Raw genomic sequence first — 14,490 nt, 5'->3', positions numbered from 1 at the left:
TTTGCTTTGCGCAATAAGCCTGGGTCCGACCATCATTTAATGCCCCATAAGGTGGTGATGGAACGGCGCATGCATCTCGCACTAGGACCTGCCACAAGAGCACTGATAGACTGTGAGACTACTGAAGATGTATTAGGACAGGAGATGCATGAATACATCACTTGTCTGGTTGCTAGCACTTCTTTTATCTCTCGCTAGATACGATGACACCAGCGAAGCCCAGAAGACAGGGAAGAGAGCAACTGCGACAGCGCCTCACAAGACTATGGATTTTAAAACCCTGTGAATGTAGCGGACATTGTGCTCCTGGGGAATTTTGTGAGGCACTGAAATGCACTAAGGTTCATGGGTCCACATGTGTTGAGAAAGTGGCAGAATGAGCTGTCAAACTTGAGGGGAAGCAGGTCTGGAAGCATGTGACCGACATCAAGCCCTATAAAGCAGTGGCCTCACCTGGCAACAAGATCACCTTCATCGACAGGGCCAACGCTCAGCACCTAGAAGAGCTACAAGCGCATTCTGAACTTACATGACCAGGAGGAGGACATCCAATGGTCACGCGCTCGCGGGCAACTAAGTTAGGGACAGATTTGTTTATCGAGGGCACACTGTCTGTTATTTTTGTTTTTACACATAACCAATGTGAAAGCCAATGTAATTGTTGATGAATATCCATGTTGCCCCTCTGTCCATCACCCAGATACTTTCTCAAACTAATGTGTCCATACTGTGAGGACACGCAGCATATTTAAAGCTTGATCCCACAGAGTATACTATTTTGTCTTTATAAAGTATTTGGCACAAACATACCCACAGCTTGAGCATGGTAATTGCCATGTCCTCGCTACACTGAGAGACCCATAAATAAGAAAAGTGTGGGAAGAAGTGTTTGCATTCACCATAAGAGATTATTTGGTCTGCTGGATTTAAGAGCGCTTACAATACTAACCAGATAACACATTTCTTTGCACATTTTAGACAGGCAACTATATCTTCAAGCTGCAAGGATCAAGCAGCGTAAGTGAAAATGAATGACATATTACAAAAATCTGATGGCGTTGTTGGTCTAACCTATTCCTAGTGCTGTTATTGTGTTTGTATTTTGGAAAATTACATGTGTTGCTACTGCTACCACTGTACCCTCCACTAACATCCCCCCAACCCAAGCAAGTGGATCGACCATGTCAGGTGGACAGGAGAACACTGCTGATAAGGTAAGGAGAGGTAAGCACAGTGTTGACACTGACATGAAAGGGCTTGACATGTATCTCACTGACACTCGAGTATCTAATAACATGTGGTATAAGCACATGAGCAGAGTAGGTAAGTAAGCCACTGGGGAGAGCTGTTATGTCTGCTCCTTAATCCCCTATGCCAGGAGTGCCTCCAGAACATTCATAGCAACTGAAATACCCATCAAAAGAGCACAATGATTAATGTACCTAATGATGGTGACAACTCAAGGAAGATTCCAGGGGAAGACAGAGACATTGAGATGGATGTCCAGAGCAATATTCCCGTATGAGGACAGTGACATAAAGACTTTAGACATGAGGAAAATTATTGGCAGCTCGATGAAGCTATACAGTACATAGCAGATGGGCATGACAAAGGAGAAACAAAAACTATCACCCTGAAGGAACTACCATGTCCATGGACAAGAGTGAAGGAGACAGGAGGATAGTCTGTTTGCTGGGAGAGACTGCTGATACTTGTGTATTCCAAAGTATACACAGAAGATGGTGGAAAGTAAAGCACTGACACTAGCACAGTTACCAGTGAACAAAGGTAGGAAGAAAACAACAAGTGCCTGAAGGAATAGGAGGCGAGTGCAAAACTAGTGACACGGGTGGAAAATGAAGCTGGTCCAATGCTGATAATACCTCTGAAGACACCAGCACTGTATTATCAGAATAATGGTGAAGTTGAAGTTGGCCAGAATGTTTGCCGCAGGAGCACTGCAAAACACACAGCTATGAAGGCAGTAACAGCAGTACTGATGGATCATCACTGGGTTTGTGGATCAAAGGCATAGGAGAATCTGCCACCAGACTGGGGAAGAGTTTGCTTGTTGGTACACATTGACATGCCTTTGTTGGTTGTGCCAAAGTAGGATATAAAGTTCGATGAGTTCCCAAAGATGGACAGTTACAAAAGAAATAAGAAAATTATCTAAGTAAAGAGAGGAGGAAATTACTTCTCAGAAGCATCAGAAACAACACTAGATGAAGTATCAGCAGATCAAAGATTGTTCAGCAGGACGCAAATGTTCTTTGCATCATTAATACCATCTGTACAGACATACACAAACGAAAAATGGTTACAAATTACCCATTGGGAGATGATGGTGATGATCAACTCTACAGTGAAGGGGTTCAACGCGATAAAAGAGCTCCGAACAGTAAGGTTGGTGGCACTCCAGAATAGATATGTTCTGGATCTGCTCACAGCTATGGAAGGAGGAGTTTGTGCAGAAATTGGGAGCTCCTGTTGCACGATCATACCTGCCAATGAAGAGGACAATGCTACACTGTCAAAAGCGATACTACAGCTATCGCAAATGCATGCCAAAATGGAAGAAGAAGCAAGGGGGACTGTAAAGGAGCAGAGCTGGATAGCATACATTCTGTCATGGATGCCGTCATGGCTGTCACACGGACTAAAGGTGATAATGGGAGCATCAATACTAGCAGCAGATTCAATGTGTGGGATCAAAATCAGCATGGCCATGTGCAAAAAAACGGTGGAGGAAGCCATCGGAATGCAGGTACTGATGGATGTGAATATAGGAGGAGCAAAAGACAAGATTGTGGCAGAAAGAAAAAAGATAAGGGAAAGAATTGCACAGTGTGAACTGGTCCCACTTGAAGCAAAGAAGCTGAACAACCCATTCAATGCTAAATACTATGAAGGGAAGTGGGTATGGTATAACCCCGAAGGATTGTGCTGTTATATTAACTGGTTGTTTGATGATCACACAAACTACAATAGACATCTCAGAGGAAAAACAAAGATATGGCAGCCAAGAGCAAAAGGACTGTCGTATAAGGATGTGGTCGACAGGTCGATCAGAGGGGGGACTGAAAAGGGGTTTGGGATCCTGCCAGCCCCCTCCTACTAAATTCATAACAGGAAAGAAGGCCAGGAAACACCCCAATCATCCATTCTACTTCAGACAAACACCTAATGGACCCATGATTGACAAATAGGTTGAGAGGTAAGTCCTCAGCCAGACATACAGACCAGAAGCAGTATGGATCTATCCCTGTGTGGATGAAGAGCCACAGGCCATGGTCAGAGAGACCTATATGGACAGTCTGGACTAAAGCATTAAGAAGGCGTGTTGCTGACGTCATTAGAGACACCACGACATAGAAGCATTAGACATGAAGCACACATGCCATCTGCACTTTGGGACACAAACACACACTTGAATACATGAACACGAGCACCCAGTTCTGTAGTTAGAAAACAGAAACATATACATACTGTCATCGCTTTTATTATTTTTGTCATTAGCCAAATGCAGTAAGCAGAAACCGCAAGGTACAGGAGAGCCGGAGCAAAGCTTGCAGAAGCTTAAACGCGAGTAACCCTATGGAACTGCAGGAGCACCTATGGGACCTGACAGAGCCACGTGTGACTAATCTATGGAGAATATAGTATAGCATGGACACTGTAGAAGCATTATTAGGTTTAGGAAAAGGACAGCAGGCCTCAGGCCTCTGAGCAAGAAACGAGCTGAGCTGATTCAGGCTGGACAGAGAGCAAGACGGGTGAGACAGGACCCGCAGCCAAGGTCAAGAGATACAGATGGTATTCCAATCCCCAGACGACAAAGGGGCCAGCTGCCGAAAATATGAATAAATCATCATAATTCAGAGCTGTGGAGCTTAAATTTGTGGTCTCTGAACATGTGACGCGGCCATCGCAGACAATGGACAGCGATCAGCGGTGGGAAAGGAGAGCCAGTCTCAGGCAGCCAGAAACAGACTGCAACAAGTATGCAACAGTATGCAACAAGTTTTGCACCGGACAGGAGAATATTCTCATACGGCAAATGTGGTACATACAAGTTACAATACAGACACATAATTGTTCTCATCACCTTGAAGAGGTACACAGTGAGCTGAGAATCATTGCTGATCCCAGGCCTGGGGACATCAGCTCTAGCCAATCACAATTTAGTACCTTAAGGGTGGGTAGCAATGGGCAATAACATCTATATTGTCCTGTATAGGATATAGAATACTCAATACCCAATCACTTGGCCCGATAGGTTTTCTGGAGAAGGGCCCCGGTTGTGACCAAGTGCTGATGCCATTTGGGAGTAAAAACAGCCTGCGAGCCAAGGAAGAGTGTGATATGTATGAATATTTTATTTTCCTATGCTGATCCCTGTTGGTTTTGTCTGTAATAAACCACAGTTTGAACTTGGCATTGACTGAGTCCTCCATGTATTCTGGGGGAGGGTGTTGAGCCCTCCACGTCTGCAAACTTCCAGTGTCCCTCTGACATACCTGGAAGTTTCTCCCAACAAAGTAAACTCTACCACCAGGAGAATGACTCCCCTCTCGTGGCACAGTTGAAACACAAAAGATCTTCAACCAGGAGAAGTGCCCTCAAGAAAGTTCTCCTTTAAAAAAGGCACATGCCAGAGTGGATGTCTCTCTTCTCCTGATGTTCTGTTGACTTATATATTAGTTCAGCTTTCAGATTCTTTACCAGAAGAATGCCTCCATTCTCCTTGTCTCTATGGATGTATCACAGCGTCCACACACATCGGACCAGAGGGAATGAATCCCTTCCCCTGGTTCTTGACCTACAACTTGTAATGTTCTCAACTCCAGCTCAGCAATTACCTTGGCCTCTGATCCCAGGCTCTTACAGTGCCACAACTCTTTCTTTGAGTTTCAGTGACATCCCTCTGATGACTGAATTGGGGCAAGCTTTTCCTTATGATGTATCACACTTTGCTTTGGGTTCCTGACACTTATCCTGTATACAGTGACCTTCCTGTGGCCACTGGGTTGAGGATGTTCTCCTCTGTTTCTTCTTTGAACTATTTTAGGGTACCAGCCCCTTCTTTGGTGGTCAGTAGTTTCTCTCTCTCCACTGAAATTAGAAAGTACTCCTCGGATGCAGTCTCTATTGCTGTGGGGTCCCCAACCCTTCTCTGGTGGTGAATGGTTTCACTGTCTCCACTGAGATGAGGAAGTACTCCTCAGATGCAGTCGCTATTTGCTATAGGGTTCCCAACCCTTCTCTGGTGGTCAGTGGTTTCGCTGTCTACAGTGAGATGAGGAACTACTCATTGGATGCCCTCTTTATTCGTTATAGGATTCCTGGACCTTTGTGGCCTGGTTTCATGCTTTGCCATATTGATGGCTGGAGCTGAAACCCCTCAGCTCCTCCTCTGTCTCCACCAGTCCACCCGTCCCTCCTGTTATCTGTTGGGAGCTGCTTGCATGGCCCTGGTTCTTCCAGAGGCTGACGTCGGTCTCTTCCTGGCTTCCCGCAATTTTCAGTGGCTTTGGTGGTTTCACAGAGCTTCCATGTCTGTTGACTCCCTGCAGTGTCGGCATCATTGTGGAACTATATGATCCACCCCCTGTGGAAGATCATGCCACTGCCTTGCCGCCTTCCACCGGTCCTTGGATCTGCTGCCGTTGGGCCCGCAGGAGAAGCTCTCTGCTTCCTGCTTGCGTCCTTCAGTCTCTGGTCTTTGCCGCTTCAAGCCTCCTGCAGTAGGCAGCTTCTTCGCCTCTCCCTCTCTGGGGCAGGCTTGACCCAGCTGGGCTTGACCGTTTGTATAATCCTTTGTCTCTTGTTATACTTTGTTGCTAGCTCCTCCCTGGTGGAAAGTCGTTTGTTCCTTCCTAACCAGTACTTTTCTCATCATCTGTGATTTTCCATGTCCTAGTCTTTTCTACCTGGGCTGCGCTGAGGGTATTACAGTAGTGCATATGTTAATTCTCAAGAAAGGGGTTTGTGATGAAGGGGCGGATGATAATGTTGGGGATGTGATGTCAACTGAGGGCCTACACCCTAGGTGGTCACCAGGTGGGGAGTTCATCCCCATGAGGTCCTCCCACATTAAACCACCTCTAAGAAAACTATTGGGTAGCGGCCTCACTTCCCTAGCCTCATAGGAAGGGGCTCCCCCTGAGGAGAAGTGACAACAACTAGTGAATCATCACAGCATAAATGTATGGTTTGTGAACAGGACAGATTTATAATCTGGTGTACTTAAAGTGCAAAAGGAAAATGCATAATTTTATAACTAACAAATTCATATATTTAAAGCTCCAGAATTACATTTTAAAGTTCCCTGATTGTAAGATGAATACACTATGATGTGCCAACGTAATCTATTGCCTATGTTGGAAGTGTTAGGTCATTGCACAGAGATGATGAGAGAAGAAGGAATATGCAGGACATGCTTAAATTCAGCCGAGATTGAAACACTTAATCCTTAATGGCCATGAATTGGAACATCCGAGTTGGAAATATTTTAGCACCAATGTTCCCTCTCATTTTTGTGGGCTGTGTGTGCCATAAAATAGTTGTGTGCAGGCTGTTTTTCAGTCATGTGCGCAACTGAGTGATGCAGTGGTGGTTTAGCGGCCCGCCAGTGAGCGAGTGTTTAGTGATCCACTATGCAAGCAAGGAATGCGAATTTGCAGAACAACAAGCTCTACTTCAAGGGACTTTGGGTGCTCTCCTCTGTGAATATTAACGCATCATCATGTACGGCTCACTCAGCTGTATTCTGTGGGTTGTATGTGTCAGGAAAGGCCCTCTAGAGCAGGTTGAAGCACGTATAAGGAAGCAGTACTATTACAAGGCACACGGAAAGAGTGCTGAAGCACTACCTCCTGTGGCGGTGTCTTGGTCCGTGTTTACAGACCTCACGACAGCACTGCCCGGTGGACAAGAATATACGGCAATGATACTATTACCTGCACCGGGACGTTAGCTGTGCGGCATCACTGCCGCCTACTCTAGTCTGAATCATGCCTCCCAAAAAATAATGAATACCAGGGTTAGGGGAGCAGAAACTGAGTGGCGTAGTTTCTTTCACAAACAAGGGTTGCTTTGCTAAACAACAGCGTGTACTATGCTTCTTCTGCTGCACCGCCATTGTGGGGGTAGAGGCTGGATAAAGAGCTTTTCTGTAGCTCCCCCACCCAGAGGGCAGGTTGGGATGTCTTGTATTATTGTTCTGACAGATTCCACCTGAGGACTGTGTGAGGCAGGAATGTCTTGGGATGCTCCCAGGAGGAGCCTAGGTAAATGTGCATCCATCATGTCAGCCACTGGCTTCTTAAGCAAGGACACACCCCCATCTTGCAAACAATCATTAGGGTACATCCAACAGGCCAGCATTAGATTGAAAAGAGCGGAGAAAAGACACACTCGCACAACTAACACACGTTTAAGTTCTCACAAAGCATTTAGGAAATAACTAAATCAGGCATCTTTTGATCACCTTAGGACTCACTCCAAACTTAGTGTAAAGTATCACTCTCTCAGGCGAAATAGTGCGGTGCCATGGTAATCTCTTCCGGGTCTTGCCTTGGCCTTATGAAGTCCAAATAATTTAGTTGGGGAAGATATGCGGGATACGCTGGACTTGATGAAGACCTAGCGTGCGTACTCACACATGCTTACAAAGTTGGGAATGCTCTATATTGAGTTCAATGTACTCTCAAAGTTCTTAGTGTGCTCAGTTCATTTTGCTCTGAAACCATCATCACTGTCAACATTCTCTGTGGATCAGTCTACACTTTATGTTTCCTCACAAGATTCTTCTTGTACATCTTTTATAGAAAAAAGACAAGAATGGTTGAGCTCAGCATTTGCAATTAACCAGTCTCAGAAAATATATATTTTTCTATGCATGTGAAATCTCCTCTACTGTACAGAACAAATCAAAATAACATGTTCTACTTATGCACTTTTAATGATCTGCAATCATGTTGTAGGTCTCTATCATGCAAGGGAAGAAATAAGTAATTGCATATCAGTCTAGTTCTGTCTTATAGGACAGTCCAGCACCGACATACCAGGCAATTTCCCTATGAACAAGATTATCAACAGCAACTTCATACATATCTTTCTGGTTTCTTTTTACATTAAAAATGAAGAGTGGCTGAGGTGCAGCCTCCCTTTAGGCACAGGGAGCAGTGTCGACATCTGGATTACCCTTATTAATTTAGATGAAACCCCAAGTATTTCAGAATGTACAAAAGGGTGAGGCTCCTTCCGCTGCGATTGAACATAGCCAAATAAACATGTTTTGGGTATATTACCCACCAACGAGGGTCTGCAATTATGTTCTAGGTCTCTGTACAATACAAGATATATTTATTTGCATATCAGTCCAAACCACAGTGTCTATTTCTCCTTGAGGGCGGTGATCAGACTAAGATGGCAATCGATATTGATCCCCAGGTAAGATGTGCTTAGATAGAACTTGATCATAGGCCTTCCTGAGTTTGAATTGTTACTAAGTTCTCTGACTGGTGTTGAGGACCTTGGCTGGTAATCCTGTGTCCCCTCCCCCCCAAGCGAGAGGATGATGGGATCAAGGTCAGAAAGAGGAGGCTCTCCCGGTCACTGTTCTCTGAGGGCAGGGAACCATCAGTAAACAGAACCACCCACCCCAATACGAAAGCATGATCTCCTCAACAGACAGACTCACAGCCCCGGGAAGAAACATCCACACATGGCATTGTGGAATATTTCAGACCTTCAAAGAAACCGTGGTGGGACTCTTGTCACAAACGGATCTTTGTTGAACTAGCAAAGAAACAGGAATACAGTCATTGCAATCAGTAGAAGCTCGTACAGGGGCAGACACTTCGTCCAAATCAATCTTTTTCAGAGAGAACCATGTTCTAGAAATTGGTCAGAAACAAAGCCAATATCTTTCTGCTACTAAAGTCTAAAGGGGGCATTATTAACTCCTCTCCCACATGTGTTAGTACCTGTGGCAAATCCATCTGCATCTCTCCCATACATGCCAACTGCACCACTTAATTTGGGAGATGCTAGTCTAGCCCTGAGTAGGGAAAAGGCCAAACGCAAAACGCAAAACGCAAAATGCTACTGCGGGCCACTTTGTTGGTCAATGGGTGCCGGTTTTATAAGTTATTGCACTGCGCGGCTGGCAGGTTTGACCAGTGTTACTGAATAAATATTCTTTAAAATGCACAGTTTGCATCACATTCTATCAAAAACCTCCCCCTTGTGTACTATTCAAACAGTCTGTCACTAAAGGAATGAATTCCCATTTGCAACTATGGCCCCCTTTTTCATTAGTGGCCGAGACAATGTTATGCCCCTGTCCGACCCAGATAATGTGGAAATCCAGGACCACAAGTCCCAGAATACAAAATTAAAACCAGGACTGGACTGATATCTCCTGAATTAAATAGGGCATTTTGGCATGTATGCTCCCCACGCACTGAATTTTTGTGTGTGCAGGTATGCTACAAAAACTGGGAGAATTCATAGAGAGGCATGTTAATATCACCCACCATACAGGCTGGGCGACATTAAAGTTTGCTTTCGAGAATGGATGTAAACAGGCATGGAAACATTAATTTATTTGATTGTTTACACCCCTCAACAAAAATAATCAATATTGCATCGAGAAAACCGTAGACACACAAGTGTTATCGGTCAAGCTCCTCTTATGCCCCGAGAAGACCGTGGACACACTAGTATTATCGGTCAGGATCCTTTCATGCACCGAGGAGACCGTGGACACACAGTGTTATCGGTCAGGCTCCTCTCATGCACGAGAAGACCGTGGACACACTAGTATTATCGGTCAGGGTCCTCTCATGCACCGAGAAGACCGTGGACACACTAGTGTTATCGGTCAGGGTCCTCTCATGCACCGAGAAGACCGTGGACACACTAGTATTATCGGTCAGGATCCTCTCATGCACCGAGAAGACCATAAACACACAGGTGTTATCGGTCTGGCACCTCTCAGTGTGATCAACCTTTTTTCCTTTTTCTTTCCGAATGGACCCAAGCGAACAATAGGATCATTTAAGAGACTAACTTGACTATGTTCATGACCCCACGTCCTTCATCTAAATATTATGCGATGGACTGCAAACAACATCATGCAAGCTTGGTCCGGCATTCGAATGCCAAGAGAAAACGCATGGTACATAAAGGAGAAGTTAACCTTGCACTCCCTTCGCAGCGCTCCTTAATGATTGCACTTTTGCCTCTGCCCTGAGTAATGAACCCCTAGTTCATATGCTGCCGCTGCGCACATATAAAATGCAAGCAAATATAGCCCCCTACAATCCAGTGGACATACATCAACGACGCTGTCAATTAGCTGGCATAGCGCAATGCTACAGATAGTTTAGCTGTTTCTAAATAATGCATGCAAACAGCAGGGCGCAGGGCTCTGCAACCGGAGACAACAAGCACATTACCAGAAACAAATGAAAGCTCCATCCACGTACCTCGTATTTCTGGGTCCCATGTTCTGAAAGAAAATAAAAATGTGACATCGTGAATGCTGGGAAGTGGAATGTGCTAAGCAGTCATTGCAGGCTCTGCTCTGGAGGCGGGCAGTTTTACTCTGCTAGCACGTGCTTTCACTACTTGCTCTAAAGAGCCGCGGGGTTGGGCCAATGACTGTTGCGCGAATGGTGTTCATTCGCCCTCTTAGTCCTTAACAAGCAGCACACACTCAACGCTTTGCTGGGCTCACAGCATTCCAGCTTAACCGGTTCCGGAGTGAACCTGAGAATATAGACTTGCAATTAAAAAAAAGGGCTGCTAAAATCGTCCCCTTCTTGTTACACGAACCAGTGCATTTAAATTCCGTGAATGTCACTTTTACCTGCACTTCTTATCTCAACGTTCATACTTAAAAGTGTAAAATGGCAAAGCGTTAGCCTAAGACTCATCGATGAGGGATTCTGGGACTGCTTCATTCCTGACGGTTCACAGAATTGTCCTAATTTACACAGGAAATCATTTAAGTCTAGAATGTATGAGGTCAAAGTTGGACTTTTTCACAAATGAGTGGCATGGACTATCTTCAAGGTGACTATCAAGATGAAAGCCATTTCCTGCAATGGGAGAACGGATGACACATGTCCCTTTCCCATTGATATTATATTGGTTTTTATAATTTACACATCAGGTCTTGGTGTGGCTTGTTGCCCTGTTGGCTGTTATGGAAGCCTATTAAGGCATGGCTCAGCAGTTCCAGCAGACTGCGGCCTGTAGAAGGCACTTTAGACATAATTGGATAAACCTGTATTGGGTTGTTTGCACAACAAATGTCTGTACACAATGTTCGCTGTATGGGTATGTTTGCATATTCACAATTGTCTTTCAAAAATAAGATGTGTTTCTAAAGAATAAAATAATTTACAGGATTGTGTGGTCATGATCCTGCCAATGTGTGATCTCTAGAGGTGACAGATAAAGTAAGAGGGGATATGTGTTTGCTGTATGTCTGTAGTAGGTGGGCAGTAGCAGAAGGTAATAGTGATCATGGACATTTTGAATGAGTTGGTGTCTGTAATAAAGTCACCAGGACATGGCCTTTATAAGTGTTCTTTTATAACACTCTTATTACCTTGGAAACAGTTTCTATGCACAAGCCCACGATTCGAACCTGTGTGGCTATGCGTTATCTTGCTTCCAAGACAAACGTGTTGCCCCTGGGCTATCCACCCATGACTTTCTGTGTCAATGTTTATTGTTACAAAAGGCAGGTAATTACAACCCCCAGCATAGCCTGCTCATTGTCCTCCTTCAGCTAACTGCTGCATACTAGAACACCAGTTATCATAGCATCTTCCCCCAACACACCACCATCAACATTCCACAGCCACGTTCTGAAACCATTCCCATCTCCCAGATACATGTAACAGGTTCCTGGATGGAAATGAGAGGCCAGGCTGTCTAGCAAAGCAGTGATCTAGAGGCTTTTTCACTCTTAGGGTGTTGGGAGCGAGTGGAGCTGATGGGGTCTCAGAGTTTGTCGTGCTGTCTTAAGAACAGGTCATATGGAGTACAATTCTTAGGACCAGATGCAGCCTGTACGGAGAGCTGCAGAGTACAAACTGTTGGGTATGTTATAGAGCATTAGCAGAGTATGTCAGGCTGGGACTAATCGCGAGGGTGAGATAAGGAAAGATATGTGCATTGCCTGTGGTTTGTCATAATTTCAGAAGACATCCATGTGTTTGCTGTGATGAAGTACTCTGCCTACCTTTTGGGGACTGTCGGGGGCGGTGGAATGGGACAGGTACTGACAGGTACTGATCGAAGCTAGACAATGGTGGGCCGGAAGAGGTAGGAGGGGGGTTTAATGACCACTCTCACTGATTCCCTGTGTGAGAGCAGCATACACACACAAAGAGAAATCTGTCGCCGAATACCCAATGGGTCTCATTATGAGTGTGGCAGTCTGGAATTAGGGGTCCCAGTAGCAATGTACCGGCGCCTATTCCAGACCACCACACTACAAGTCTTCCTGCAAGGGGCTGTAGGGCCCGGGAGGTCTGACCTGCCAGGCAAAACGGCCCCTGCAGGCAGACTTGTGATGGTAGCACCGGCACAGTTAGCAACAGTTCCGGTGCTTCTGTCTCCCCACTCCCATGGAGACTTACTGGGCTCCATGGGAATGGGGAACAACATTTTCTGCCGCCTGATATCCCGGGCTGGGATCTCAGGTGGCGGAAGCGCTGTTACAGTCCGGCGGCAGCCATCCGGTAGCACCAGCGGTTTACCGCCACACTTGTAATGACCCCCAATGTCTCCTAGAGACAGATTACAAACAATAATGTAATCATTAGCCAGTACCCAAACCCCCCATAGTATGTATGGATAGCCTTTTGTTGGGGAAAACATTTCCTGGTGCTGGACAACGGTAGAAAGGTATTTGATACAGTTACAAGTATACATAGTTCAAAGCAAAGTGATTTCCTATGAATTGAAGCACATTTAAAAAATCTCACAGGCCCTGTGGATACAATCGTTCAGATTTCTGGCTCCTCGAATGAAGAAAGGAAAATTTGAGGAAAAAGTTATTGAAGAATTGTCCCCAGTGAAGGATTAATACATCATATATGCAATGTTTCAATTTCCTCACTCAAGAGAGCCGTTCAAAGGAAAAGTGTTTTCTGGTCTTACTAAAGCTTTCACTGACTTGACTTCCAATTCATATGCTGGGGAAACAGGGGCCTCCGGCACACTATACGATGCATTAGTGAGGGTGAAAAGAGAAAATGAAAGTTTGCAAGTTGAGACTGCCTCCCTGATGATGTGATGTGCACGGAAAACGTTTGGAGAAGACCAAGTAGTTGCCCCGTGTACTGAGCACGGAACCAGAGTGCACCCCTCCGTTCCTTCCTGTTATGTTAAAAATTATATGATGTATTATAGGGTTGGCATAGCGACCATGTACTTATGGCTAAGTTGGCTTTCCCATAGGAATAGCAATTTTTGGGTGGCTAATAACCTTAAAGCCGTTCAATGAATCCATACTTATCGTTGCAAATAAAATATAGAGCTGACGCCCGATATTATTTTAATCCGTATAGAGTTGAATGGGAAAAAAACATTTGCTTGTGGCTACAGCCCAAATTGCTGGACATGTTTTCATCAAACGTTCGCAAGTGGTAGCGGCCCATCCCGAAAGCGTGATTTTGCAAATTTGTTGTTAATTCACCAAGTAGATTTTTTAAATGCCCAAAAAGTCAGTAAAAAGAAATTGGTGATATCTCGGTTTTGTCAGCAGGCTCACTTCCTGATTAGGTGTCCGTGGCCGCCTCTGGACAAAGCAGGAAGCCGCATAACATTGGCAGACAACACATAAAGGCACTGTTGGGTCAACCGAGAAACATGATGAGCGTCAAAACATTTGAAACGGACATCATGTAGGATTTGCGAACTGCACCCATTGCAGTGAGGAAACATTCAAAAACACATTACACTTGTCTTACAAATGAAACAACCTCTTCAGAGGTGAGCAGAGGGGAGGATGGGGTGTAATACCTTCAAAAAAGTCCAAAATCGAGGTTTCCTTTCTCCTCTAAAGTCCCCAAACATCTTAGATGTTCAGGGACATTGCGCGCTGTTGGCGAATTTGATAAATGTTCGAGTACATTCATGAATATGAATAAATATATACATTACAGTGTCATTGAACAGCAGTTTCTGGGCAGTTTACAACTTTGGCCCCGTTCGACGAATCCGCGTGAAACCTTGTAAGCATGATATAGACCTACTTCTGGATCTATTAGAGCGGTTTTGGCAAAAGGGGGCATAGTTGCAGGGGGGTCTCAACATTTTAAAATTATGATTAGACTTGAACAGGAAACATTTTTTGCTGGTGGCTAAAGCCGAACCACTAGACGGATTTGCACCAAACTTGCCAATGAGTTTTGGACAGGTCCCAAATTCATGCTTTTGGACATTTGGTGTTAATCA

At 44.9% G+C, this 14,490-nt stretch overlaps 1 protein-coding gene across 3 annotated transcripts in view; it reads right to left on the bottom strand.

The window, feature by feature from the left end:
• Positions 1–14,490, bottom strand: part of VAV3 (vav guanine nucleotide exchange factor 3) — a 1,781,337-nt gene that overhangs the window by 680,337 nt on the left and 1,086,510 nt on the right. For all 3 annotated transcript variants that reach the window (XM_069641873.1, XM_069641875.1, XM_069641874.1), the window contains exon 18: positions 10,500–10,522. In XM_069641873.1, coding sequence (XP_069497974.1) covers positions 10,500–10,522 — 23 coding nt within the window. The remainder of the gene's footprint in view (positions 1–10,499; positions 10,523–14,490) is intronic.

The sequence above is a fragment of the Ambystoma mexicanum genome, chromosome 1q (assembly GCF_040938575.1).
Source record: "Ambystoma mexicanum isolate Mex_15411 chromosome 1q, UKY_AmexF1_1, whole genome shotgun sequence".
Classification (NCBI taxonomy): Eukaryota; Metazoa; Chordata; class Amphibia; order Caudata; family Ambystomatidae; genus Ambystoma; species Ambystoma mexicanum.
The sequence above is the reverse complement of the archived record's forward strand: the minus strand, read 5'-3'. Positions and strand labels throughout refer to the sequence as shown.